We start from the raw sequence: 27425 nt of genomic DNA, 5'->3' as shown, positions 1-27425 counted from the left end.
GGGGCCTGGCGCAGCCTTGGCTAGGGCCAGCCCCTGCACACGCTGCCTCTAGGCCAGCTGCCTTCCACGCATCGCTGGCGTCGGGCGGCAGATCTCCGCAGGCCCCGCCCCACGGTGCTGAACTGCGCCGGAGGCCTGACGCTGGCCCCGGTGTGCAGGGCGCGCCCGGCTGTTTGGCACAGGAGTGAGCAGGGCCCAGCCGGCAGGCGCCCTCCCAGCGCTTGGCAACGGCAACGCCTGACTCTCCACAGCAGCCCCCTCGGCGCCCCGCTGCCCCCCGGCCTCCGCAGAAGGGCTCGTGTCCAAGCGCAGGGCGAGCCTTCGTCTCCCCACGTAGCCGCTCCTCGGGGAGGGCTGGCCCCGCCTCTGCCCTCGCACGGGCCCGCCTCTGCCCTCGCACGGGCCCGCCTCTGCCCTCGCACGGGCCCGCCTCTGCCCTCGCACGGGCCCGCCTCTGCCCTCGCACGGGCCCGCTGCTCCCCGTGCGCCGTGGGGCCCAAAGTCCAGGCAGGGCCCCGGGCCGAGGCCGGCCCTGAGCCCGCCGCCCCTCAGCCGATGCATTTGCACTCGGCCGCCAAGAGCTTCTCCACGGTCTGCCAGGCGTGGTGCACGTTCATGAAGGACACGTCCTCGTAGCGGGTGGGGCGGCAGCAGGGGTGGCTGAGCGCGTGGCCCGGCGGCCCCTGGACGGTCCTGTCCCGCAGCAGGGCGGCCAGCGTCAGGTCGTAGTTGCTGCGGCTGCGATGACAGGCCCCGCTGCAATACTTGAAGAGCACGATCTCCTCCGAGTCGAAGCCCAGGCCCAGGTCCCGCACCCTCACCTCCTGCGTGCGCAGGCTGCAGCTGTCGCCCTTCCGGCTCCGGCGCCGGTCCGCCTTCCTGCCCTTGCCGGAGCCCGGGGGCGAGCGCTCGGCCCGCCACAGCCGCTCCAGCGCCCGCTCCAGCGCCCCGGGGCCCGCTGCCGTCCCGTTGGGCCCTGCGAACACAGGCCAGTCAGCCGGCGAGTGGCAACCGGCTCTGACCCACAAAGCCATGCCCAGCCCGTGCTGCGAGGTCACTCTGGGCAGGGCCCACCCCTTCCCTGGGGCTATGGGGCAGGCCCTCGGGGGGGCCTCCATCACCGGCTGCTCTGGGCCGGGCATGCTGGGGCCCACGGAGACCCCTGCTCCCACAATGGGACACGAACACGCAGGCTTGTGGGGCCTGAAGTGCCCAGACAATACTCCATGCCCCCCCGGCACCCCCCGGCGCCCAGCCCTCCTGCCCCGTGCCCCCCCACGGCGCCCAGCCCTCCTGCCCCCCAGTGCCCAGCCCTTCTCCTGCCCCGTGCCCCCCCCACGGTGCCCAGCCCTCCTGCCCCGTGCCCCCCCCACAGTGCCCAGCCCTCCTGCCCCCCCCCCCAGTGCCCAGCCCTTCTCCTGCCCCGTGCCCCCCTCCCACCGTGCCCAGCCCTCCTGCCCCATGGCCCCCCCCCGGCGCCCAGCCCTCCTGCCCCCCCAATGCCCAGCCCTTCTCCTGCCCCGTGCCCCCCTCCCACCGTGCCCAGCCCTCCTGCCCCATGGCCCCCCCCCGGCGCCCAGCCCTCCTGCCCCCCCAATGCCCAGCCCTTCTCCTGCCCCGTGCCCCCCTCCCACCGTGCCCAGCCCTCCTGCCCCATGGCCCCCCCGGCGCCCAGCCCTCCTGCCCCCCAGTGCCCAGCCCTTCTCCTGCCCCGTGCCCCCCCCACAGTGCCCAGCCCTCCTGCCCCGTGCCCCCCCCCAATGCCCAGCCCTCCTGCCCCATGGCCCCCCCACGGCACCCAGCCCTCCTGCCCCCCCAGTGCCCAGCCCTTCTCCTGCCCCGTGCCCAGCCCTCCTGCCCCATGGCCCCCCCACAGCACCCAGCCCTCCTGCCCCCCCAGTGCCCAGCCCTTCTCCTGCCCCGTGCCCCCCTCCCAACGTGCCCAGCCCTCCTGCTCCGTGCCGCCCCCACGGCGCCCAGCCCTCCTGCCCCGTGCCCCCCCCACGGCGCCCAGCCCTCCTGCCCCGTGCCCCCCCCACGGCGCCCAGCCCTCCTGCCCCGTGCCCACACCTACCGGCGAGGTGGCTCCAGGCTGCAGCCAGTGCTGCCCCCTTGCTGGGCTCTGCTGTGGGGCTGGCAGTGGGGGTGCCGCTCGCTGTGGGTGCAGCCCCCAGGGTGGTGTTGAGGTGCCAGGTCTGCAGGGTCCCGCTGGCCAGGCTGCTCAGCAGCGAGAGGATGGTGAGGGCGCCCCACAGCGCCCCCTCCTGGAACACAGCACACGCTCAGCACGGCAGCTGGGGGGGACCAGGCTGCCACCCCACAGGCAGGGCTCCCAGGCGGCCCATGAGAGGGCCGGAGGCAGCGGGAGAGGAGCCGCACACGCCAAGCCTGGGCTCTGGGGTCGCCGCCGTGGGGCTGCACTCACCCTGGGCCTCTGGCGCAGCGTCCTCCTGGGGGGGGAGGCCAGCCCCCCCGCTGCCTGCTCCATCCCGTCTGCAATCACAAAGAGCCGGGGCTGGGTGAGGCGAACGCCTGGGACCCACCCACTGGGTTCCCCGCCCCCCGTCCAGCCCCACAGCTCCGACCCCCCTCGCTCTTGGGGGGGGGGGACACGTCCCTCTGGCCTGTTAGGCAACACAGCCCCAGCCCCCCACCTGCAACGTCATCAACCCCCACCCCCACATTGACCCCAACCCCCCCGACCCTCCCCCGCACCCCTGGGCTGGCCGGCCTGGCCTGGCAACGTTCCCCTCGCTCAGGGCGGGACCCGGTCCCCACCGGCGCCAGTGCCCAGGTGCCAGGCACGTCCAGTCCCAGCCCTGGCCCAGTGCCCGACGGGGAGGGGGCCAAGCAGTGGAGCCCCCTGGCCGCCAGACCTGGGGGAGCCCAGCTCCCGGGGGAGAGGGGAGGCTGCGGGAGCCAGGGGCAACTTATTCCCACTCAGCCCCTTGCACGGCCGGGGGGGGTCACAGGCCCAGAGCAGTGGGGAGGGGGGGGGTCACAGGCCCAGAGCAGTGGGGAGGGACCTGCTGGGGGTGGGGCAGGCCCAGAGCAGTGGGGAGGGACCTGCTGGGGGTGGGGCAGGCCCAGAGCAGTGGGGAGGGACCTGCTGGGGGTGGGGCAGGCAGCACCACGCGACCAGCCTGGCCCAGCAACTCCCCTGTCAGAGCCTGGCCTCCCCGCCCCCCTGCTATGGGGCAGGGCAAGGAGTTCAGCCCCCACTGCAGCCAGACAGCGCCAGGGCCCCCTTCCTGCAACCTCCGGGCCAGAGCAGGCTGAGTCGGTGCATGGGGCTGCTCCCCGAGGGGGGGGTCCCTGAGCCCGCAGCTCGTCTGGGTCGCCCCAGCCCCAGATGGGAGGCAGGATTCCGGGGGTGGGTGTCATTGCAAATGCTCCAGCCCCCGGGGACAGGCTGCGGCTGGGGGGGACACGCCCAGCATGTGTCTGGCAGGCTCAGGGCCCAGGCAGGAGGGTCAGACCCCTCACTGGCCAGACTGGGGTTGCCCTCCACGGCAGTGGCCAGTCCGTCCCTGAAGATGGGGGCTCTGTGGTCCAGTGGCAGTGAGTTCCGCAGGTTTCTCTGGTGCTTGCCCCTGGTTCTGCCCGGCTCTCCTGGCCTCTGCCACAGCTCAGCGGCCCTCCCTGGACCCCTGTTCTGGGACCTTCATCCCGGGGGCACCAAGTTCCAAACCCAAGCCAGCCTGCAGCATCCCCCGCACGCCTCGTCAGAGCCAGGCCAACCTGCCCCAGGGCCACGCCCAGCCCAGGGCAGGGGCACACACGGCGCTCCGCCAGCCTCCCCGGAGCAGACCCGCCCCGGCCCTCCACACAGGCCACACCTGCCTCTGCCCACCCCCGTCTGGAGCCCAGCGAGCCCCTCGGATCGTCCCTGCCCTCCTGCGTGGCCTGAGCGCCCAGCGTGCCCTGCCTGCTCCCCTCTCCCAGGAACCAAGCACAGACCCTCTGCCCCTGCCATCCCCTGCCCCCACTCGGCACTGGCCCCGGGCAGGACGGCTGACCCCGACGGGGCGGGGTCTCGGGTGGGAGGGGCGGGATCTCAGGCGGAAGCGGGGGGGGGAGGTGGGAGGCCTATCCTGCTGGGTACAACGATCTTATTTTCTGAACCAGCTGCAGTTGGGGAGAACGGTTTAATTTAAATTACAAAACAGACGGAGGGTTTGAACTTTCTCATGTTAGTTTATCAAACTTCATTTTAAGTAAAGTAGAATCGTGCGTCCAACACAAAAGGTTTCAATATTTTCTTTATTTATGGCCGGGGTGGGGAACCCTTTTAGGGTCGGGGGTCACTGACCCACAAAAAAAATCAGTTGGGGACCACACAAGTGAGAAGCAAAAAAACTCCTCCAACCCCCCCAACCCTCAGTGACGTGGCCCCAACTGAGACACCTCACTCCTCTGGTGCCCCAGCCCAAAGGGGGTGAGGGGAAGGAAGGGAAGTGGGGGGGGGGGACTGAAGTTCAAGGCATCCCATAGACCAGATTTACTTTAGGGTCCTCCTTAGGCTCTGGGGGAGGGGCATAAATGAGGGGTACAGTGCACAAGACAGGGCTGCCAGCAAGCAGGGAAGGGATTGGCTGCAGGATCTGGGGTGCAGAAGCAGGCTGGGAGTAGGGGGTCTGGCCAAGTGGAGGGAGCAGGAACAAGGGAGGGTGTCGGAGCAAGCTAGGGAGCCGGGTCTCGGGGGGAAGGGAAGTGAGGGGACTGGGCGCGAGGGGGACCCTCACCTGGCTCCGTGCCCCCCTGCAGCCACGCTGTCCCAGCCGCCCGAGGGAGGCCCTGCTGCTGCTGCAGCCACAGGTCAGCCCCGGAGGCTGGAGACGCCGCGGCGGCCACGCAGCCGGCCCTGGAGCGCAGGCCGAGGCGCGGCTGAGGGGCCTGAGCCCCAGCGCGGCCGAACCTGCGGCAGCCGGGAGCGCTCTCCCGCGGCTGGGCGGGGCCCGGCTCACCCGTCGGGGGCGGGGCCTGGAACTGCCCCACTGAGTGGCTTTTGCCCACCCCTGCCCTGCAGCCTGAGCTCCACGCCAGCGGCCTCCCAGCTCAGGCTGCGGCGCGTGCTCAGTCGCCTCTCGCCTCGCTGTGAGCGGCCTCCGAGCCCCCCCTCCGGCGTGGGGGTTACACCAGCCGGGGGTCACACAAGCACCCCTTTCCTGGGGGCTGCGGCTGCTTCCCCCTCTGCCTGCGGGGCCCTGGGGTCAGTGGGGTGGCCCATGCCCTGCTTGCACAGAGCAGCCCCCAGGCTCAGCTGCCTTTGTGGGGCTGCGACCCCAGGAAGGCAGAGCCGTGCAGGAAGTTTGGCCAAGGGCCCCACAAGCAGGATCCCGGCCCCGCTCCCGGGCCCAGCATGAGTCAGTGCAAGGGGCCCCCCCAAACCCCCAGGGCTGGCTGAGCTGCACTTCCCCAGTAGACCAGAGGGTGGCAGCACAGACCAGCCTGTGCCAGTCTCACCCAGGCACAGAGCCCCCCCCCATCCCACTCCCAGGGGGCCGCCAGCCCCACCCCAGGGTCGCCCCTCCACGCAGCAACAGGCAGGTCGGCGGGGGAGGGGGCGTCTTGTCTCCTGGTGCTGCACTCGCCATGCCCAGCTCCCCTGCTGCTGCAGAAAGGGTGGTGGGGCCCTGCCCTGAGCTGCCCCCCGGTGCCCAGGCGCCCCAGGGCCGGGCCAGCCACTGCTCAGCAGCGAGGGGCCAGTGCTCCGGGCTCCATCAGCACCAGCCAGGGCTCTGGAGCAGCAGCAAAGCGGGGGGGGGGGGGCAGGGGGCAGAGCAGGAGCAGGGTCTGAGGAGGCCCAGCGGGGGGGAGGAAGCCCTGGAGCAGGGTCTGGGGAGGCCCAGCGGGGGGGGGGGGGGAAGCCCTGGAGCAGGGTCCGGGGAGGCCCAGCGGGGGGGGGGAAGCCCTGGAGCAGGGTCCGGGGAGGCCCAGCAGTGGGGGGGGGAAGCCCTGGAGCAGGGTCCGGGGAGGCCCAGCGGGGGGGGGGAAGCCCTGGAGCAGGGTCTGGGGAGGCCCAGCGGGGGGGGGGAAGCCCTGGAGCAGGGTCTGGGGAGGCCCAGCGGGGGGAAGGGAGCCCTGGAGCAGGGTCTGGGGAGGCCCAGCAGGTGAGGGGGAAGCCCTGGAGCAGGGTCTGAGGAGGCCCAGCAGGTGAGGGGGAAGCTCTGGAGCAGGGTCTGAGGAGGCCCAGCGGGGGGGGGGGAGCCCTGGAGCAGGGTCTGAGGAGGCCCAGCAGGTGAGGGGGAAGCTCTGGAGCAGGGTCTGAGGAGGCCCAGCAGGTGAGGGGGAAGCCCTGGAGCAGGGTCTGAGGAGGCCCAGCAGGTGAGGGGGAAGCCCTGGAGCAGGGTCTGGGGAGGCCCAGCAGGTGGGGGGGGGAAGCCCTGGAGCAGGGTCTGGGGAGGCCCAGCGGGGGGGGGGGGGAAGCCCTGGAGCAGGGTCTGGGGAGGCCCAGCGGGGGGGGGGGAAGCCCTGGAGCAGGGTCTGGGGAGGCCCAGCGGGGGGGGGGGAAGCCCTGGAGCAGGGTCTGGGGAGGCCCAGCAGGTGAGGGGGAAGCCCTGGAGCAGGGTCTGGGGAGGCCCAGCAGGTGGGGGGGAAGCCCTGGAGCAGGGTCTGGGGAGGCCCAGCAGGTGGGGGGGAAGCCCTGGAGCAGGGTCTGGGGAGGCCCAGCGGGGGGGGGGGAAGCCCTGGAGCAGGGTCTGGGGAGGCCCAGCAGGTGGGGGGGGAAGCCCTGGAGCAGGGTCCGGGGAGGCCCAGCGGGGGGGGGGGAAGCCCTGGAGCAGGGTCCGGGGAGGCCCAGCGGGGGGGGGGGGGGGAAGCCCTGGAGCAGGGTCTGGGGAGGCCCAGCAGGTGAGGGGGAAGCCCTGGAGCAGGGTCTGGGGAGGCCCAGCAGGTGGGGGGGGAAGCCCTGGAGCAGGGTCCGGGGAGGCCCAGCGGGGGGGGGAAGCCCTGGAGCAGGGTCTGGGGAGGCCCAGCGGGGGGGGGGGAAGCCCTGGAGCAGGGTCTGGGGAGGCCCAGCGGGGGGGGGAAGCCCTGGAGCAGGGTCTGGGGAGGCCCATCAGGTGGGGGGGGAAGCCCTGGAGCAGGGTCTGGGGAGGCCCAGCAGGTGGGGGGGAAGCTCTGGAGCAGGGTCTGGGGAGGCCCAGCAGGTGGGGGGAAGCCCTGGAGCAGGGTCTGGGGAGGCCCAGCGGGGGGGGGGGAGCCCTGGAGCAGGGTCTGAGGAGGCCCAGCGGGGGGGGGGGAAGCCCTGGAGCAGGGTCTGGGGAGGCCCAGCAGGTGGGGGGGAAGCCCTGGAGCAGGGTCTGGGGAGGCCCAGCAGGTGGGGGGGAAGCCCTGGAGCAGGGTCTGGGGAGGCCCAGCGGGGGGGGGGGGAGCCCTGGAGCAGGGTCTGAGGAGGCCCAGCGGGGGGGGGGAGCCCTGGAGCAGGGTCTGAGGAGGCCCAGCAGGTGAGGGGGAAGCCCTGGAGCAGGGTCTGAGGAGGCCCAGCAGGTGGGGGGGAAGCTCTGGAGCAGGGTCTGGGGAGGCCCAGCAGGTGGGGGGGAAGCTCTGGAGCAGGGTCTGGGGAGGCCCAGCGGGGGGGGGAAGCCCTGGAGCAGGGTCTGAGGAGGCCCAGCAGGTGAGGGGGAAGCCCTGGAGCAGGGTCTGAGGAGGCCCAGCAGGTGGGGGGGAAGCCCTGGAGCAGGGTCTGGGGAGGCCCAGCAGGTGGGGGGGGGAAGCCCTGGAGCAGGGTCTGGGGAGGCCCAGCGGGGGGGGGGGGAAGCCCTGGAGCAGGGTCTGGGGAGGCCCAGCAGGTGGGGGGGAAGCCCTGGAGCAGGGTCTGGGGAGGCCCAGCGGGGGGGGGGAAGCCCTGGAGCAGGGTCTGGGGAGGCCCAGCGGGGGGGGGGGGGAAGCCCTGGAGCAGGGTCTGGGGAGGCCCAGCGGGGGGGGGGGAAGCCCTGGAGCAGGGTCTGGGGAGGCCCAGCGGGGGGGGGGGGAAGCCCTGGAGCAGGGTCTGGGGAGGCCGGGGGGGGGGGCACGGCAGACACCAGAGCTGGCTGCAGGCCCAGACAGACCCCAGTGGTGGGGGGCGTAGCCGGCACCTGCCGTAAAGGTGCATTCGCTGACTCCCGGGGAGTCCCGGGGAAAGGACTGTGCTAGCTGCCCCCCCATTTCCCCCCCTGCTTCTGCCTCCCTCAGCCAGCGCAGCCCGGTGCCCTGGCCCCCCAGGCTGGCGCTTCTCGGCCTGGCCCCCCGGCAGCCAGCACCAGGCCACGCAGCCTGGTCCGTCCCACTGAAGGGGGGAAGGGGGCACCTCAGGCCCACCCCTGGCGGCTGCAGGGCCACCCTGGGGCGTCCCCCCCCCGGCCTCGGCAGGCTGCGGGGCTCCGGGCCGAACGCCCCGGACGAGTCGGCTCCAGCTGCTGCTCCAGGAGGCTCTGGGGGGATCCAGCCTGGGACCCCGAGCCCAGCCCCCAGCTCAGCCTCCTGCCCCCGGCAAGGGGCCCCAGCGCCGCCTCGGGACGCGCCTGCCCCCAAGTCCCAGCCGGGGGGGGGGGAGTGCCCAGCCCCCGGGCCCCAGCGCTGGCAGGAGACGCGCGTGGGGGGCAGGGCGGGGGCCCGGCGGGGCGGCCCGGGGGGGGGGGGGGCTGCGGAAGCGGATCTGGGAGGCTGCCGGAGCCTAAACAGGGGATTAGCCCGCGCGGCTGGGGGGGGGGGGCGGCCCCAGAGTGACCCCCTGCAGGCGGAGCGCGGCGACCCGACACAGCAAGGCCAGCGGGGAAGCGACCCCCCCACCCCCCCGCAGCGACCCCCCCGCGCCGGGCCGGCCCCACTCACCGTGCGCGCCAGGAGCCTGCGGACCATGCTCCGGGGGTCGCGGCTGGGACGCGCCTCCCTCTGCCCCCGGACACCGGCCCCCGGAGGGCCTCGAGTCCGCTCCCTGCGGCCGCCAGAGGGACACAGTCACCGGGGCTCCCGGCCCGGGGCGCGGACCGCCCGACCCCCCGGAGACCGACCCCCCCGGACCGACCGACCCCCCCGGAGACCGACCCCCCCCGGACCGCCCGACCCCCCCTGAGACCGACCCCCCCCCGACCGCCCGCCCCCCCCTGGAGACCGACCCCCCCCCCGGACCGCCCGACCCCCCCGGAGAGACCCCCCCGGACCGACCTCCCCCCCCGACAGACCGACCGACCCCCCCCCCCCGGAGACCGACCCCCCCCCCGGACCGGCCCGACCCCCCTGGAGACCGACCCCCCCCCCCCCGACCGACCGACCGACCGACCCCCCCCCCCGGAGACAGACCGACCCCCCTTCGGAGACCGACCCCCCCCCCCCCCGGACCGACCCCCCCCCGGACCGCCCGACCCCCCTGGAGACCGACCCCCCCTTCGGAGACCGACTCCCCCCCCCCCCCGGACCGACCCCCCCCCCTTCGGAGACCGACTCCCCCCCCGGACCGACCGACCCCCCTTCGGAGACTGACTCCCCCCCCGGACAGACCGACCCCCCCGGACAGACCGACCCCCCCCAGGAGACCGACCGACCCCCCCCAGGAGACCGACCGATCCCTCCGGCGAGACCGACCCATCGACCCCCCAACCCACAGGTCCTCGGTCGATCTCCGTCCCAAGAAAGACAGACCGCCCCCCCGGACAGACAGACAGACCGCCCCCCCGGACAGACAGACAGCCCCCCCCCCCCAGACAGACCGCCCCCCCCACGGACGGACAGACAGACAGACAGACAGACCGCCCCCCCCCCCCGGACGGACCCCGGCCCGGTACCTGTGGGTCGCGGTGCGGGCGCATCCCCGCGGGCTCCGGCGCTCACCCGGGCCCGGGGGCCATGGCCGGGCTGCCCGGCCGGCTCACGTTGTCCGCATGGCGCGGCCCGCGGGCAGGTGCACGGCGCTGCGGGCCGGGCCGGGCCGGGACTCCCCGAGCGGGCTGGGACCTGCGGCTGCCGGCGGGGCTCGCGGGCGGCCTCTGGGAGGCAGGAGCCGGCTCCATCCTCCTCGCCCGGCCGCTTCTGGTGTCAAATTCCAGCGCCCCGTCACCTGATCCCGGGCGGGGCGGAGCCGGGACAGACACACGGACCCCCACCCCGCCGGGACAGACACACGGACCCCCCCCCGCCGGGACAGACACACGGACCCCCACCCACCCAGCCGGGTCAGACACACGGACCCCCCCCCGCCGGGACAGACACACGGACCCCCCCCCGCCGGGACAGACACACGGACCCCCCACCCACCCAGCCGGGTCAGACACACGGACCCCCCCCCCCCGCCGGGACAGACACACGGACCCCCACCCACCCAGCCGGGTCAGACACACGGACCCCCCCCCGCCGGGACAGACACACGGACCCCCCCCCCCCCCCGCCGGGGACCCCCCCCCCCGCCGGGACAGACACACGGACCCCCACCCACCCAGCCGGGTCAGACACACGGACCCCCCCCCCCCCCGCCGGGACAGACACACGGACCCCCACCCACCCAGCCGGGTCAGACACACGGACCCCCCCCCCCCGCCGGGACAGACACACGGACCCCCACCCACCCAGCCGGGTCAGACACACGGACCCCCCCCCGCCGGGACAGACACACGGACCCCCCACCCACCCAGCCGGGACAGACACACGGACCCCCCCCCCCGCCGGGACAGACACACGGACCCCCACCCACCCAGCCGGGTCAGACACACGGACCCCCCCCCGCCGGGACAGACACACGGACCCCCCCCCCCCGCCGGGACAGACACACGGACCCCCACCCACCCAGCCGGGTCAGACACACGGACCCCCCCCCCCCGCCGGGACAGACACACGGACCCCCACCCACCCAGCCGGGTCAGACACACGGACCCCCCCCCCCCCCCGCCGGGACAGACACACGGACCCCAACTCCCCCCCCCTCCGGGACAGACACACGGACCCCCCACCCACCCAGCCGGGACAGACACACGGACCCCAACCCCTCCCGCCGGATCAGACACACGGACCCCCACCCACCCAGCCGGGTCAGACACACGGACCCCCCCCCCGCCGGGACAGACACACGGACCCCCACCCACCCAGCCGGGTCAGACACACGGACCCCCCCCCCGCCGGGACAGACACACGGACCCCCACCCCCCCCCCACACTCCCCCCCCCGCCGGGACAGACACACGGACCCCCACCCACCCAGCCGGGTCAGACACACGGACCCCCCCCGCCGGGACAGACACACGGACCCCCCACCCACCCAGCCGGGTCAGACACACGGACCCCCCCCCACCCAGCCTCCCCCCCCCCCCGCCGGGACAGACACACGGACCCCCCCCCCCGCCAGGTCAGACACACGGACCCCCACCCACCCAGCCGGGACAGACACACGGACCCCAACCCGCCCCCCCCCCCGCCGGGACAGACACACGGACCCCAACCCCTCCCGCCGGGACAGACACACGGACCCCCCCCCCCGCAGGGACAAACACACGGACCCCAACCCCCCCGCCGGGACAGACACACGGACCCCAACCCCCCCCCCCCCCCCCAACCCCCCCCCCCCCCCGCTGGGACAGACACACAGAACCCCCCTCCCGCCCACTGGGACACACATGGATCCGCCTTCCCCGGTGCCCGCCAGGACAGACACACGGACCCCCGCCCACCCAGCCAGGACAGACACACGGCCCCCACCCAGCCGGGACAGACACAGGGAGTCTTGCTCAAGTTCAGGCCTTTCCCTTTATTGCCCTGGTTTGCATGGTCCAAATCACATGGGGGGCAGGGGAACTGGGGACTCTGGGTAGTGGAGCCTGGGTGCTAGGTTGGCCTGGGGGATTCTGGGTAACACAACGTGGGGTGCTGTGGGGGGTCTGAGCAGCAGCGTCCCCGTTGGGGTCCCCAGCCCGGCCCATCATCCTCGCAGGCCTGTCCCCGGGGGGGGGAGCCGAGCCACCCAGCTCCCACCCAGCTGACGGGCCCCGCGCTGCGCCCAGCCGGTCCCCCCCCGGCCGAGGGACGCGAGGCCTAATCCTCGCCCGCTGAGCCCACGGAAATAGTCGATTCACCTCGCCCGCACCTTTGTGCTTAATCCCCTTAGGACGGCGGCACGAGGCCGGTACCGCGCTGGCCTGCGGCCCCCGGGCCTGCCAAGTCCCCCTCCCCGCAGGCCCCCTCCACTTTACCCTGTGCCTAGGGTGAGCCCCCACCCCTCGCTGGGGGAACACGCTGCCCCGGTGCCAGGCCAGCCACGCCTTAGCCACCTGGCCTGAGCAGGGGCATCTCCGGGCTGTCCGCCCGCCCGCCCCCTGCCCCTGGCTGCCAGGCCACTCACCAGAGCCCACCCCGCCCACACGGCAGCACCAGGCGCATTTGCTAATCCCGGGGATTAGCGGGGGAGGCTCAGCCCGCCTGGCTGTGTGACCAGCCCACCTGGCGTGGCTGGGGCTGGCCCATGGACAGCAGCCCTCCAGCTGCCGCCTCGGGCCAAACCCAGCCCGGCTGGCCCCCCAGTGAGGGACGGGGGCAGAGCGCGGTGTGCTGGGCACCTCCTGGTCCCTGCTGCGTGCCCTGGGCCTGGCAGCCGCGCTCGGGCGCTGGGAGCTCTGGGGACGGGTGGGGAGCGGCCCTGGTCAGGGCCAAAGGGCAGGGGGCCAATTGTGCCCCAAAGCTCTGAGCAGCCCCCGCCCTGCGCACCCGCTAGGCCAGGCTGGGCGCCTGCTGGTCCTTCCGGGGGCACCCGAGGACTGGAGGTGAGCCCCCCGGTGAGTGCCCTGGCTTCATACGGAGCCCCCGGAGCTAGCACCCCGGAGCGGAGGTGCCGGGGCCCGGGAGGAGTGTGGGGCCAGCCCCCAGGACGGGGTGGGAGGGGGCAGCCTTCCCCCCAGAACCTGCCCGAGGACCTTGCGAGCTTGGGCAGCGCCCGGGCCTATTGCCACAGGAGTCTGGCCAGGAGTTTGGGGACCCGCCCTGCCCTAGGCGGCGAGTCCCAGCAGCCTCCTGCCCACCGCCCTGTGGAACCTGCGGTGGCTGGTGGCCTGGGACGGAGCCCGGCGCTCCGGGCCACAGCCTGTGCCATGCACGTCCCCAGCCGGGCTCCCAGCCCGCTCCGTGCCCCCAGCGACCCTCCTCAGCCAGGCCAGGGCCCTGACGTGTCTGCTCGGCCCAGGACCTGGGGCCCTCTGCCCCTTACCCCACCCCAGGCCGCTGGATCACGTGCAGGCCCAGGCAGTCGCGCCCCCTCGTGGAGGCCCTGAGCTCTAACCACTGGGATGCGCTGCCCAAACGCCACATGCTGACTTCATGCCTCCGCGCGAGCGGCTCACCTGGCCGGCTGGGGGCCCACCCCTCGGCTCCCGGGAGCCATGCGCTCGACGCAGACACCGGCAGGGCCCTGGGCTCTCAGCAGAGGACCCTGGAGGACCGGAGTGTGCCCAAGCACCAGCATCCCAGCACGGGGCGGGGCGGGGCTGTGCCCTGCCAGCGGCTGCCTGCCCTGGAGCCGGGGACCAAGGCGTGCTGGCGTTTGCCCAGGGCACGGCCACGCCGGGTGAGCTCTTGCTGCGGGAGGCGCCAGGTTTCCTGGGTTGGGGAAACCGAGTCGTGTGGCACCAGAGCAGGGCTTCCCAAACTTTTCGGCATCACGCCCCCTTTTTGATTTTTGAGAAACCCTCACGCCCCCTCCCCTCCAGAATTTCTTCAGGCCCCCCAGTTTGAGAACCCATGCGCTAGGGGCTCCCGGCTGTCTGTGCCGCCTGGCCGCTGGGGGGGCCTCTCCACAGCAGCGTGGCCGCCCCTCCTGCCCTGCGGCTCCCACCCCACGGGAGGTCTTGCAGCTGCCCTGTGGCCCTGGCAAGGCAGAGGGAGGCTGCACGGGACGTGCTGGGACACCCGGGGGGCGGCGAGAGTCCCAGACAACGGGCTGCCTGCTGGCGACAGACTGGCTGCAGCCAGGCCGGACGCTCGTGTTTCGAACCCCGGCGCCCGCTGGAGAACAGAGCAGACGCAGGGCACGGCCTCCCCGGAGCCTCTCCCAGGCGGTGGGGGAGACCCGGTGGTGGCCTGCCGGAGACGCTGCCTTAGAGCGCTGGCGGGCGGGTGGATGTTACCCCGGGAGCGGCCCCCTCTGCTCTAGGTGGCCTGCCCGGAGTCGCCGGACGCCTGCCTGCTGCTCACTCGCGGCTCTGGAAGCCGTAGAAAGGCTGCTGGGTTTGGAGCAGGACACGTTAGGGCAGGAGCGAGCGGCGTTTGCTTTATCGAGGGAGTCGGACGCCGCTTCATCCACCGAGTCCCCCCCGAGCGCTGGGACTCCTGCCTTCCGCGTGGCGGTTACGCCCGGTGGCAGAGCAGGCTGTGCCGTGCAGCCGGGGGGCGGATCATCCATCCAGGGCCACGCTGCTTAGACCGAGCCTGCGCGTTCAGCGGAAGGTCTCGGAGACCTGCCGGCGTCTCAACGTATGTCCCACGTGGAAAGTCCGTCCTGCGGTCTGTGGGGTTCCCTGCCTGGAGCCTCCCGCGGGCGATATCGCCATGGCCTGGCCTTGGCTGTCAGTGCAGCTCCGAGCTTTGGAAGGGAAACAAAACCACTTCAATTATAAGGTGTCTTAGCAACCTTGTTCCGTCACTTAGGCTTTCGTGAGAACTTCCCTTCCTGCTCGGAGAAAGTAAATAAGGAAACATTATTTCCCTCTTCTCACAGCCACAAGACTCGGGGTCACCCAACTGCATTAGTAGGCAGCGGGTTTAAAATAAATATAAGGAAGTATTTCTTCAAACAATGCGCAGTCAACTTGGGGAACTCCTTGCCAGGGGATGTTATGAAGGCCAAGACTATAACAGGATACAAAAGAAAAGCAGATCAGTTCCTGGAGGACAGGTCCATGGACAGCTGTTAGCCAGGCCGGGCAGGGAGGGGGTGTCTGGCCACTGTCAGAGGCTGGGAATGGGCGAGAGGGGAGGGGTTATGTGGGGATTCCCTGTTCGGTTCCCTCCCTCTGGGGCCCCTGGCATAGGCCGCTGTGGGCAGACAGACACTGGGCTGGACGGGACTTGGTCTGACCCAGCCTGGCCGCTCTGAGATCTGCCGGGGCAGCAGGGAGGGGCAGGCGTGGTTCTGTGCGGGACGGGCGAGGGGGACTTTTGCTCTTTGCCTTTCACAGGGCGGCGCTAACCTGGACACTGCGGCTCTAAGCTGGACACGGCCCCAGGAGCGCAGTGCAGGCGCCTTTTTGCTTTTCCTCCCCGCTGGGCCCAGTTCGGACCGGGAGCCTCCCCGCCGGTCGGCAGGACGCCAACCAGGTCCCATTGCAAAATCCGGAGCTGAGCTTCCTCCTGCACGTGCCCTGGAGACACCACAGCCGCGAGACGGCGAGGATGGACTCTGGCGCCTGCCCCTGGGTTTGCATCCGGGCATGCGGAGCCCCAGGCACTTGGCTAGCTGGGCTACGCCCTTGGGAAGAGGAAGCGGACCTCCACCGGGGATGGGCCTGCACCCCCCAGGAGAGGGGCCCGGAGCCCCCCAAGGATGGGCCTGCACCCCCCAGGAGAGGGCCCTGGAGCCCCCCAAGGATGGGCCTGCACCCCCCAGGAGAGGGGCCCGGAGCCCCCTAAGGATGGGCCTGCACCCCCCAGGAGAGGGGCCCGGAGCCCCCTAAGGATGGGCCTGCACCCCCCAGGAGAGGGCCCTGGAGCCCCCTAAGGATGGGCCTGGAGCCCCCTAAGGATGGGCCTGCACCCCCCAGGAGAGGGCCCTGGAGCCCCCTAAGGATGGGCCTGCACCCCCCAGGAGAGGGGCCTGGAGCCCCCTAAGGATGGGCCTGCACCCCCCAGGAGAGGGGCCTGGAGCCCCCTGCCACTGTCTCTCTCTTGTGCCCCATGGATGCTCACTTCCTCCATCTCCAGCCGTGCAGCCCTGGTCTGTGCTGCCTCTGGGTGTGCGGGCGGGTTCCCCTCTTCGTTGCACAGGAGCAGGGGGAGCCGGGGGCCTGCCCACGGCCTAGGCAGGGCCTCTGCCAACGTGGCGGCAGCGCAGCCACAGGGACCAGCCCCCAGCGCGTGGTCGTGTCAGACAGACCCCGCCTCCGAGACGGACAGACAGGCCCAGCGCAGCGCTTCTGCCCCCGGCCAGGTTTGCCTGGTTCGTCCGCCGCAGGGAACGCTGCGCCCAGCTCCCGCCCGCAGGCAGCCGCAGGGCCACCGAGAGCGACCAGCCCGTGGGCCTCTGCCTGCCACTGGCAAGTGCTCGTTAACCCTCAGTAGCCTGGCCTGCCCGGGGGCTCGTCGCCCCGTCCCAGGCATCGCGCCAGCCGCTGTGGCTGTGAGCCGAGGGCACCAAGCCACCATGGCCACCCCGGCGGGCCCTCGGCCGGCTCTGGCTTGGCCCCGGCGCCGAGCTGCGGGCGGGCGGGGCGGCTGTCGGAGGCTGAGAAGGCAGCACCCCCCCCCCGCCAGGCTCTGCTGTGCCTCGTGCTCCCAGTTGCAGCCAGGCGGGGCCGGAGCCTGAGTCTGGGCTCAGGAGCAGCAGTGCAGGTTCCTCAGTGGAGGGGCCTGGACATGGCCACCCCCAGGCCCTGCTCCCCCGGGACGCTGACGAAGGCCAGCGCGGTACAATGCCTGCCCCTCCCCCGGGCTCCAGGCTGTGCTGCCGCCCGAGGCCCTTCGGAGAAGTGACTTTCTGCAGGCTCCTGTGGCCTGGCTCACTCCCACGTGGACCCCCCGGGAGCCAGGCCGGGCGTGAGGGGGCCACACCGAGAGTGCCTCCGGGGTGATGGGCGGACGTGGAGAACCAGCCGGCGGAGCAGGCCCCGAGAGCGCGAGGCCCTGCCGGGTTCCCCTGCCCCGGGAAGCCCCGAGACTGGCCACTGTGCGTGTACAACGTGCCCTGCCGGCTGCTCAGAGCTCCCCCATCTCGCTCTCCTGCTGACAAGGCGGCGGAGGGGAGCGGGCGACGAGCAGGGACAAGACGGCGGAGGGGAGCGGGCGACGAGCAGGGACAAGGCGGCGGAGGGGAGCGGGCGACGAGCAGGGACAAGGCGGCGGAGGGGAGCGGGCGACGAGCAGGGACAAGGCGGCGGAGGGGAGCGGGCGACGAGCAGGGACAAGGCGGCGGAGGGGAGCGGGCGACGAGCAGGGACAAGGCGGCGGAGGGGAGCGGGCGAAGAGCAGGGACAAGGCGACGGAGGGGAGCGGGCGAAGAGCAGGGACAAGGCGGCAGAGGGGAGCGGGCGAAGAGCAGGGACAAGGCGACGGAGGGGAGCGGGCGAAGAGCAGGGACAAGGCGGCGGAGGGGAGCGGGCGAAGAGCAGGGACAAGGCGACGGAGGGGAGCGGGCAACGAGCAGGGACAAGGTGGCAGAGGGGAGCGGGCAACGAGCAGGGACAAGGCGGCGGAGGGGAGCGGGCGAAGAGCAGGGACAAGGCGACGGAGGGGAGCGGGCAAAGAGCAGGGACAAGGCGACGGAGGGGAGCGGGCAAAGAGCAGGGACAAGGCGGCGGAGGGGAGCGGGCGAAGAGCAGGGACAAGACGGCGGAGGGGAGCGGGCAACGAGCAGGGACAAGGCGGCGGAGGGGAGCGGGCGAAGAGCAGGGACAAGGCGGCGGAGGGGAGCGGGCGAAGAGCAGGGACAAGGCGGCGGAGGGGAGCGGGCGAAGAGCAGGGACAAGACGGCGGAGGGGAGCGGGCGAAGAGCAGGGACAAGGCGGCGGAGGGGAGCGGGCAACGAGCAGGGACAAGGCCGCAGAGGAGAGCGGGCAACGAGCAGGGACAAGGCCGCGGAGGGGAGCGGGCGAATCTACTTCCCAGCGCTTCCTCTCGGAGGAATGAGCAGAGACCAAGCCGGGGGCGCTGGAGAGTTTTATTGCTTCTGGGATGTGACCGCACTGCTGTGACGCGCCGCAGAGAAGCCCCCAAGAGTCTCACCCCCAGGGCGAATTCAAACCACAGACGTTAGGACTGTGGGCTCGGATGCTTCCCCCGGCAATACACCAAGAGCCAGCAGCCTCCGGCAGGCGGCACCTCTCGGGGTGAGGGCGGGGCCAGCAGCTCGTCCCTGCCCAGGGAGCGTCTCTGCAGCACCCGCTGGCTTCCCTGGGCCGCGGCGCGACTGCCGGGCTGGGCTGCCCTCACTTTCCCTGGGGCTCTCCGGAAGCTGCTGGGCAAATGCCAATCAGCAGGCTGTCACCCAGCCCCCTTGGCACCATTTTGCCTGGGCACGTCCCTTCCCCTCCCAGCGCCTGCACGGAGGTGGGCAGGTCCCAGAGCAGGAGTCCCTGACAGCGCCCAAGGACAGGGGGTCTCGGGACACCGAGGCTGCGGGTGGAGAGTAACGAGGGAAATGCAAAGACAGGACGGGGCAAATGTGACCTCCCCCTTCCCCTGTGTCGATTTACAGGGCAGCCCGCAGCTCAGCACATCGGCGACGGTCCCTCCTCTGTGCCTGCAGGTTCTCCTGTGTCCCACGCCCGCGATCTACCCGCCCGCCTGGAATTCCCTGCACGCCGGGTCCGCTGGCCAGCACGTGCCCCTGGAGCGCTGCTCCCGACCGAGGGCAGGAAGGGCAGGGCAGCCCCCCCTTTTCCCATTCTCACGGCAGCGCCGCGGGGCTGCGGCAGAGCGGAAGGCAGGCGGGCAGGGGAGTCCCGAGCCGGACCACACCTCTCCAAGTCCTGCAGTGACTGGTAAGTTCCCTTCTCTTCAAGGGATGGGCGCCGGGGCATTCCCTGCGTGGCGGATTAACAAGCAGCAGCCACACAGAGGAGGGTGCAGAGGCGGCAGCGCGCCCGTCCCACAGCCGGCGCCGTGGCGGAGGGACCCGAGTGTCGTGTCTCGTGGTGGCGTGCCAAGAACGCAAGGGCGCTGCCGGAGCAGCTCGCCGTTTTGGAGCGGTGGGGGGGGGGGGGGGGGGAGATCGACAATTCCTTGGTCACAAAGGATAAAACAATCTCTGCTCGGATACAGACGCCTCTCGCTCACGCGGTTATGAAGACGACTAGTTAAGAAGCGTTTCTAGCATCCTTTGCCAAGCCCTGCAGGAGGCCAGAGCCAGCAAAGCCGAACCGGCTCTCCTCTTCCAAGGCACGCGGGCTAGGCAAAGGAAGAGGAAGTGGATGACGTGGCCGTGGCTAGGAAGCTGGGCTGGGGGCGCAGTGAGACCGTTTCATTAGAGAAGGGGGTGCATGGCAGCCCGCTGGGGGTGCTCTTCATCACAACCCTCCTGTCGCTAGCAGGACGGCTGCCCTGACGACTGATGGGTCACCGAGCGTGTGACCAGCGGCCCCAGGGACTCTCAGACGGTGATGGGACACAGCGGAGGCCCCACTGGCCCCGGGCGGAAAGGGCTGAGAAGGTCCTTGCTGGACGTGGGTGAAGTTGTACGGGCCCCTGGCGTGCCCAGTGCTGCAGGGAAGACCCGACGAGCTAAGGATAAGTAGGCGCCCGACGATGTTGGAGATTCCAGCAGCCTGGAAAGAAATTGCATTGCTGACCCCCAGGTAGTCCAGTCACTGCTTCTCCTAACAGCTCCCCTCCGTCCGCACAGGGCGGGGTGCATGGTCTGGGCCAAGGCCCGAGTGGGGCTGAAGATGGAGCGCTGGCCCACCGTGCAGGTCTCACAATGTGGGGACATCCAGGGATGGCTGCTCCGAGCGGTTCAACAGGCCCGGACCCACAGTCTCAGCCAGCTAGAGCGTCCCTGGAACCGGGGGGGGGAGCCCCTTCCACAACAGCAGCGTCTGCTCGTCTCCGAGGTGCCACCGACTCCTGGCTGTTTTATCAAGAGGCGTCCCCTTGTCCTTGCCCGAGGCCTGCGGGGTCCCAGGCTGGCGTTCGCCACGGAGGCGTCAGTGAGATCTGGATCGTGACGCAGTCTCACTTGTGAGTCACGGAAAGGGTCTGCTCAGGCCAGGCGCGGGGCAGCCCCTGGTACGTACGCTGTTGAGAGGGCACCAGGCCAGAGGGGAGAGAGCGCGAGCATGTTCTCCTTGGCCGGACAGCAGTGCTGGAGAACAGGGCAGCGCTCTGCTTGGCTTGGAGGGGCGCGTGGGCGTCACTGCAGGCCCGCCGGATCACCATGACTGCCAGGAGGGTGCGGGGGATCCGGTCGCCCTGCGCCACAGGACTGCCCACGTGCACCCCCCACCCAACGGGAGACTCCGCAGCAGTAGCTGCCTCCAGAGCTGGTTCCCCCCTTGGATCTTCTCATCGTGTCCCCCACCAAGAGCGTGAGCCCGCGGATGGAATCGGGTCCCCGTGCCTGGTCCCCAGATGGACCTGAGAACAGCGTGGCGTGTGCATGAAGCCACGTTCCAAGAGGGGAGGTGGGCCGAGGAACGCCCTGGGTCTCAGAGCCACCTGGAGCGTGATGGTGCTCGTGGCCTGCGCCCTTTCGAGAGGCGGAGCCGCTCCAGCTGGCGTCAAGTCGATGGCCGCCCTATAAATTCTGTGCACCCCACGGGCGGGACAGGGCTGGCCTTAGGGGTGGGCAGGCTGGGCCCCTAGCCAGGTACGGTATTCGAGCCGGCCTCCCACCCATGGCGGGGCTTGGCGGCAGGCAGGGCAGCGCTAGAGGAGACAGATGGACTGAGCTACAGGGGGAGAGCTGGACCAGCCAGGCGACTCCTCGGAACTAGGGGCTCTCCTCCTCCCCCCCCGCTGCTCGTCCCCTCCCTGCCCCATCCCCATGGAGCTCGGGCCTGGCTCCCCTCGGCTGTGTGGGGGAGGGGCGGATGCGCTGTCCCCCTCCCCCAAGCTGTGTACCCCCTCTTCATTGACTTGGGCTGGGGGACCAGAGGGAGCATGGCAGACTCCGGAACACTCTTCCTAAAGAGACAGAGCACCTACCCACGCCCTGAGGCACACGCGCTCTCCGCTAGGCATGGGGCTAACTGGGTAACTAGTCGGATGGGCAAGCGTACCCGCCCTGTGGGGGCAGCAGGTAAGGCCACGTTCGCATCGGCCCCACCAGAGTGGAGCAGGCAGGACATCAGCCCTGGTTGCGCTGGGCCAGCAGATGGTCCCCCGGTCATGCTGGACTGGCCCGGGTGGGCTAGCAGACGGTCCCCTGGCTGTGCTGGAGTGGCCCGGGTGGGCTAGCAGACGGTCCCCTGGCTGTGCTGGACTGGCCCGGGTGGGCTAGCAGACGGTCCCCTGGCTGTGCTGGACTGGCCCGGGTGGGCTAGCAGACGGTCCCCTGGCTGTGCTGGACTGGCCCGGGTGGGCTAGCAGACGGTCCCCCTGGCTGTGCTGGAGTGGCCCGGGTGGGCTAGCAGACGGTCCCCTGGCTGTGCTGGAGTGGCCCGGGTGGGCTAGCAGACGGTCCCCTGGCTGTGCTGGACTGGCCCGGGTGGGCTAGCAGACGGTCCCCTGGCTGTGCTGGAGTGGCCCGGGTGGGCTAGCAGACGGTCCCCTGGCTGTGCTGGAGTGGCCCGGGTGGGCTAGCAGACGGTCCCCTGGCTGTGCTGGAGTGGCCCGGGTGGGCTAGCAGACGGTCCCCCTGGCTGTGCTGGAGTGGCCCGGGTGGGCTAGCAGACGGACCCCTGGCTGTGCTGGACTGGCCCGGGTGGGCTAGCAGACGGTCCCCCTGGCTGTGCTGGAGTGGCCCGGGTGGGCTAGCAGACGGTCCCCCTGGCTGTGCTGGAGTGGCCCGGGTGGGCTAGCAGACGGTCCCCTGGCTGTGCTGGAGTGGCCCGGGTGGGCTAGCAGACGGTCCCCCTGGCTGTGCTGGACTGGCCCGGGTGGGCTAGCAGACGGACCCCTGGCTGTGCTGGACTGGCCCGGGTGGGCTAGCAGACGGTCCCCCTGGCTGTGCTGGAGTGGCCCGGGTGGGCTAGCAGACGGTCCCCTGGCTGTGCTGGAGTGGCCCGGGTGGGCTAGCAGACGGTCCCCCTGGCTGTGCTGGACTGGCCCGGGTGGGCTAGCAGACGGACCCCTGGCTGTGCTGGACTGGCCCGGGTGGGCTAGCAGACGGTCCCCCTGGCTGTGCTGGAGTGGCCCGGGTGGGCTAGCAGACGGTCCCCTGGCTGTGCTGGAGTGGCCCGGGTGGGCTAGCAGACGGTCCCCTGGCTGTGCTGGACTGGCCCGGGTGGGCTAGCAGACGGTCCCCCTGGCTGTGCTGGACTGGCCCGGGTGGGCTAGCAGACGGTCCCCCTGGCTGTGCTGGAGTGGCCCGGGTGGGCTAGCAGACGGTCCCCTGGCTGTGCTGGAGTGGCCCGGGTGGGCTAGCAGACGGTCCCCTGGCTGTGCTGGACTGGCCCGGGTGGGCTAGCAGACGGTCCCCCTGGCTGTGCTGGACTGGCCCGGGTGGGCTAGCAGACGGACCCCTGGCTGTGCTGGACTGGCCCGGGTGGGCTAGCAGACGGTCCCCCTGGCTGTGCTGGAGTGGCCCGGGTGGGCTAGCAGACGGTCCCCTGGCTGTGCTGGAGTGGCCCGGGTGGGCTAGCAGACGGTCCCCCTGGCTGTGCTGGACTGGCCCGGGTGGGCTAGCAGACGGACCCCTGGCTGTGCTGGACTGGCCCGGGTGGGCTAGCAGACGGTCCCCCTGGCTGTGCTGGAGTGGCCCGGGTGGGCTAGCAGACGGTCCCCTGGCTGTGCTGGAGTGGCCCGGGTGGGCTAGCAGACGGTCCCCTGGCTGTGCTGGACTGGCCCGGGTGGGCTAGCAGACGGTCCCCCTGGCTGTGCTGGACTGGCCCGGGTGGGCTAGCAGACGGTCCCCTGGCTGTGCTGGAGTGGCCCGGGTGGGCTAGCAGACGGTCCCCCTGGCTGTGCTGGACTGGCCCGGGTGGGCTAGCAGACGGTCCCCCTGGCTGTGCTGGACTGGCCCGGGTGGGCTAGCAGACGGTCCCCCTGGCTGTGCTGGACTGGCCCGGGTGGGCTAGCAGACGGTCCCCTGGCTGTGCTGGACTGGCCCGGGTGGGCTAGCAGACGGTCCCCCTGGCTGTGCTGGACTGGCCCGGGTGGGCTAGCAGACGGTCCCCCTGGCTGTGCTGGACTGGCCCGGGTGGGCTAGCAGACGGTCCCCCTGGCTGTGCTGGACTGGCCCGGGTGGGCTAGCAGACGGTCCCCCTGGCTGTGCTGGACTGGCCCGGGTGGGCTAGCAGACGGTCCCCTGGCTGTGCTGGACTGGCCCGGGTGGGCTAGCAGACGGTCCCCTGGCTGTGCTGGAGTGGGGCAAGCAGGACCCTGGCCTGGCCACTCCAACTCGGCCCAGGTGGGTGGGTGGCCGGGAACCCAGGCTCAGCTGTCGCCCCCCGGCCGGCCATAGGTTAATGGGTATCACTGAAACTGTTTAACGGGTTAACTACGTTAATGTTCTTTTACATCCCTGTCTGATGCGCACGCTGCCCCCGAAGCCCTTAAAGGGTCGGTGCGCCCGCCCCGCCCTCTCTCACACTCCCCCAAAAGCTCCTCTCACGACAAGGGTGGGCTCTGCCACGCCCAGGGCAGTTTGAAGCGCTGGCCATCGATTTTCCCTGGTCCGCGGAGGCTCCGTGCGCCTGAGCATGCCCTTGCGCTCTAGAAATCCAGCCTGACTGAGAAAGCTCCATCCGCCTCTGAACCCGGCTGGCGAGAGGGAGACCTTTCTTCCCAGGTCAGGTCCTTGCGCCCCGTATCGGAGGGAGCTGCCTTGGAGAGCTGGTGCCGGGCCCACGCTGCAGCCGTCTGCACTGCCAGGGACTCTGGCAGAGCGTGAGAGCCCAAGGCCACGGCCAAGCAGTGCTGGCCCAGGCTGGCGCAGGAGAACCAGCAGCCGAGGTGTCAGACTGCTGCCCACTGGGAGGGCCGCTCTGCTGGCCGAGACTCCTGGCCTGCAGCTCTCCTGCTGCCCTGCCCATGAGCGCGAGGTGTGTTGGAAGTCAGCCCGGGCAGCCAGAGGAGACAGAGCGCCTGCCTCACCTGGGCCCACGCTGAACTCGCTCCCGAGGCCACCGGAGCCATCGCTCTCGCCTCACTGGCGGGGCTGGCTGCACGTGGCCGGGCAATCAAGCAGGGCTCAGGCACGGCCCCGGGTGTCTGGGAATCGGGCTCCCACGATCCTTGGTACTGCCAATCAGAGGGACCCACGGCAAAGGCCACTGCTTGTCTTGCCACCAGGCATGTTTGGTTGGAGGTCGGAATCTGGCCAGGTCCACGCCCACCTCGCTGTGGGGCTGCAGACGTGCAGGGAGCCTCTGGCCAGGGTCCCTCTAAGCTGAGCGTCTGGGCAGCAGAGATTCAAGCGCCGACCGGATGATTAGCAGAGCACCCACAGCGGGCAGCAGCGTGTGTCCACTGTTGGTGCACGTCCTTTCGGGGGGGGGGGGCAGAGCTGGACACAACACTCCAGATGTGGCCTCCCCAGAGCTGAATAAAGGGGACTAATCACTTCTCTGGATCTGCTGGCAATGCTCCTCCTAATGCACCTTAACATGCCATTCGCCTTCTTGGTACAAGGGCGCCCTGCTGACTCCTATCCAGCTTCTCGTCCACTGGAACCCCCAGGGCCTTTTCTGCAGAACTGCCGCTTAGCCAGTCAGTCCCCAGCCTGTACCAATACTTGGGAATCTTCCGCCCCAGGGGCAGGACTCTGCACTCGTCTTTGTTGGGCCTCATCAGATTTCTCTTGGCCCAACCCTCTAATCTGTCCAGGTCACTCTGGACCCTGTCCCTGCCCTCCAGCGTATCTACCTCTGCCCCTAGCTTAGTGTCATCCGCAGACTTGCTGGGGGTGCAACCCATCCCCTCAGCCAGGTCATTCATAAGGATGTTGAACAAAACCGGCCCTAGAACCGATCCTCGGGGCACCGCTAGAAACCGACGGCCATCCTGACATGGAGCCGTTGGTCACTCCCCGTCTTACAGTCCATGCATCCAATCCAGACTCCCTTAACTTGCTGGCAAGGATATTGTGGGAGACTGATCAAAAGCCTTGCTGAAGTCGAGATAAAGCCACCCCCACTGATTCCCCAGGCCCGCTCTCGACGGCGCCAGCCAGTCCGCACGGTGCTTGTCGGCCAATGCCACGTGCCCCCGCACTCAATGGGAAGCGAGTCCCTGCTGGGAGACCCGCCTTGGCCTACAGAGCCTGCTGTGACATGGGCGTGGCAGGACTGCAATGTGCCAGGGGCCAGGCGGGCGCAGGGCAGGGCTGGTGTCTGGGTCTGCGCCTGCCCAGGACTGCGGGATCCGGCCATGGCAGGCAGGGCATGGCTCACCGGGGCGAGAGAGCGGGCTGCAGCCGACCGGCTCTGGCTCTGGCTCTGGCCCTGCCAAGGGCAGCGTATGGACCCCGTGGTGCCGAGCAGGAGCCTCAAGGGCTGGTCCCTTCTCTCGGAGGGTCCGTGGCAGGACTCTGCCAGGGACCCACCTGCAGGACGTCGCTTCCCTCCCTTGCGGCCCCGGCCTGGCAACTGGTACCTGACGTGCCAGGAGCTGCCCTGCCCTGTCTCGGCCTGGGGACAGGGCCGACCCTCCCCGGCTCTCCATTCCGGCTGGAGGGGCCCTGGAGCCTAGGGGGGCGCTGGAGGCGCATGGCTGTGGTGTGAACGGCGCGTGGCAAGCGCTGAACCACAGTGCCCAGGGGAGGGAACAGGAAAAGCCGCTCCAGGAACATTCAAAGCTCCTGGCAGCGTCCTGCCGCCTCAGCCCTGTCCAGCGAGGGGCACACGGACGCAGCTGGGACGGCGAGGCTCAGACAGAGCGGCTGGCTGTCCGCGCTGCACCGGGAGCGGCCTGCACACAGCCAGGACAGAGCTCACCTGCCTGCGGGGACTGGAGCAGGCTGCTCCCTCAGAGCACAGAAGCGCAGCCTGTCCTGCCCCCAAAGCCGCGTCTCTGCAGGCTGGCGGCCGGCCGGCCCTCTCCCCTGCGGGCTTCCTCCCCTCTGCACCAGCCCCCTCCCGCAGCACCATGGCAGGCCGGCGCCCCACGCTACGAGCCCGTCTCAGGGAAGTCCGGAGGAGCAACCTACAAAGGGTGGGCCGACCCCCTGGAGCCCAGGGCAAGACCCTGGTCCCTCTGGACATGAATTCAGGGATACCCGAGGTAAGTGCAGGGACTTCCCTGCCTTGGGCTTGTGACCCAGCCCCGCCCCCGCACGGCCCCTCCCCAGCCCAGGAGTGTAGCCAGGTTACCGCGGGCCAGGGGTCGGTCTGTTTCCGGGACTTGGGGACAGGGCCGGCGCACGCTGCTGCCTGGCCCAGCCGGATGCAGTCACATCACAGCCCAGAGGGACAGGCTGGCTACACCGCTGGGCATTCACCCCCCACCCCGCCGGCCCCCCATGGTACAGAGGCTGCATAACGGAGGCCCGCTCCCCCCACACCCTGCTCAGTCTCTTGGTGGCTTCTCTGCAGCAGGAACGGAGCCAAGCCGCACGCAAGGCCCAGGACACGCTGGCACCCAGGCGACATCAGCAGAGAGCAGCGGGAGTAACGCAAGCGAAAGGCCCTGGAGGCGGGCGAGAGACGAAGGGCTCCAGGCAGGTCGCTCCCGGCCCCTCGCCGGCGTCCCATCCTCCGGGCGCCGTTGGCAGGGAACACGAGCAGGCGTGTGACATGAAATTAACAACACTGGGCAGCTCTGGAGCACAACATGACCTCTGACCTCCCGAAAATAAATTATCCCTCCCCCCCCCAAAACTCAAGTATGACACTGTTCAGAAACAGCGCCCAGAGAGCCGCCTGTCACCCCTCCAGGGCACACGGCCCGGGAGGCAGCTGGCTCCTGGCTCCCGCTCAGGGTCCCGGCAGAGCCAGGGTGGAGCAAACAGCTGTGAAAACGCAGCTGGATAAACGGCAGCCGCGGCTGCAAGGAAAGTGCAGGAACCAAGCCCTGGCCCAGCTCTGCCAGCCCCCGGTGTGGAGAACCAGGCAAGTCCCAGCACTAGGGGGGCGCTGTCCTCCCAGCAAGGCCGAGGGCCGGAGCCGCAGGCTGAGTGCGGGCAGGGCACGAGCCAGTTTTCACGTTGAACCGTGGAGCGTGTAGCATGGTTCCGAGCTCCTCTCCAAGCGGCGGCTCGGCGCAGTCAGGCGCGGCCCCGCGGGGAGGTTCCACTCCGCTCGGTCGCCGGCCGTCCTCCTCCTCCTGTCTTTCCTGGCTAGTTCTAGCCACAAACGCTGCGTGTGGCCGCAGAGCCGAAGCCAGGCCTCTCCCCCGGCTCTGCCCTGCCGGCCCTGGGGCCAATGCGCCAAGGAAGCCCCGTGCACCTCCTGCTTCCTGCGGCTTTCCTGCCCGGCTCTCCCGCTGGCGTGTGCGACGCGCTCCCACCGGGCGGGGCCTAGATCCCGCTGCTGAGGTCGGCGATGACGCGGGCTTTCACCAGCTTCCGCAGGAACTCCTTCTCCCGCTGGATGTTGTGCGTCCACGACTGCAAGGAAGAGACAGGAAAGGCGTCACCGTCCTGCCCGCGGCGCCAGGCCTCCAGCCACACAGCCCCTGCTCAGTGGCTCCTGCCTGCCCCTTCCCCGGCGGCCGGGCTGAGAG

At 70.9% G+C, this 27425-nt stretch overlaps 2 protein-coding genes across 10 annotated transcripts in view; both read right to left on the bottom strand.

Moving 5' to 3' along the window:
* Positions 1 to 411: 411 nt before the first annotated feature.
* Positions 412 to 10099, bottom strand: ARTN (artemin). The gene is made up of 5 exons (XM_075914637.2): positions 9768 to 10099; positions 8818 to 8920; positions 2426 to 2493; positions 2075 to 2264; positions 412 to 976 (listed from the first exon to the last, which is right to left on the bottom strand). Exons 1-5 carry the CDS (start codon positions 9789 to 9791, stop codon positions 549 to 551), a joined length of 813 nt encoding a protein of 270 aa, XP_075770752.2. The 5' UTR covers positions 9792 to 10099; the 3' UTR covers positions 412 to 548.
* A 7706-nt stretch (positions 10100 to 17805) lies between these two features.
* The window catches only part of ST3GAL3 (ST3 beta-galactoside alpha-2,3-sialyltransferase 3), a 294731-nt gene continuing 285111 nt past the window's right edge, over positions 17806 to 27425 (bottom strand). For 7 of the 9 annotated variants that reach the window (XM_089780382.1, XM_089780380.1, XM_089780378.1 and 4 more), the window contains one exon: positions 17806 to 27309. In XM_089780382.1, coding sequence (XP_089636508.1) covers positions 26903 to 27309 — 407 coding nt within the window. In that variant the 3' untranslated portion in view covers positions 17806 to 26902. The remainder of the gene's footprint in view (positions 27310 to 27425) is intronic. The other 2 variants (XM_075914648.2, XM_089780383.1) reach the window with 1 other exon arrangement.

The sequence above is a fragment of the Pelodiscus sinensis genome, chromosome 9, assembly GCF_052426305.1.
Source record: "Pelodiscus sinensis isolate ZL-2025 chromosome 9, ASM5242630v1, whole genome shotgun sequence".
Taxonomy (NCBI): Eukaryota; Metazoa; Chordata; order Testudines; family Trionychidae; genus Pelodiscus; species Pelodiscus sinensis.
Note: the sequence above shows the minus strand (reverse complement) of the source record. Positions and strands in the feature narration are given on the sequence as shown.

Excerpts from the sequence above, each read along its gene's own strand:
- ARTN (XM_075914637.2), bottom strand. The coding sequence starts at position 9,791 with ATGCGCCCGCACCGCGACCCACAG. Across the intron at positions 2,494-8,817 it reads GCAGGCTCCTGGCGCGCACG|ACGGGATGGAGCAGGCAGCG; the intron begins GTGAGTGGGGCC and ends TTGTGATTGCAG. Across the intron at positions 977-2,074 it reads AGCCTGGAGCCACCTCGCCG|GGCCCAACGGGACGGCAGCG; the intron begins GTAGGTGTGGGC and ends CTGTGTTCGCAG.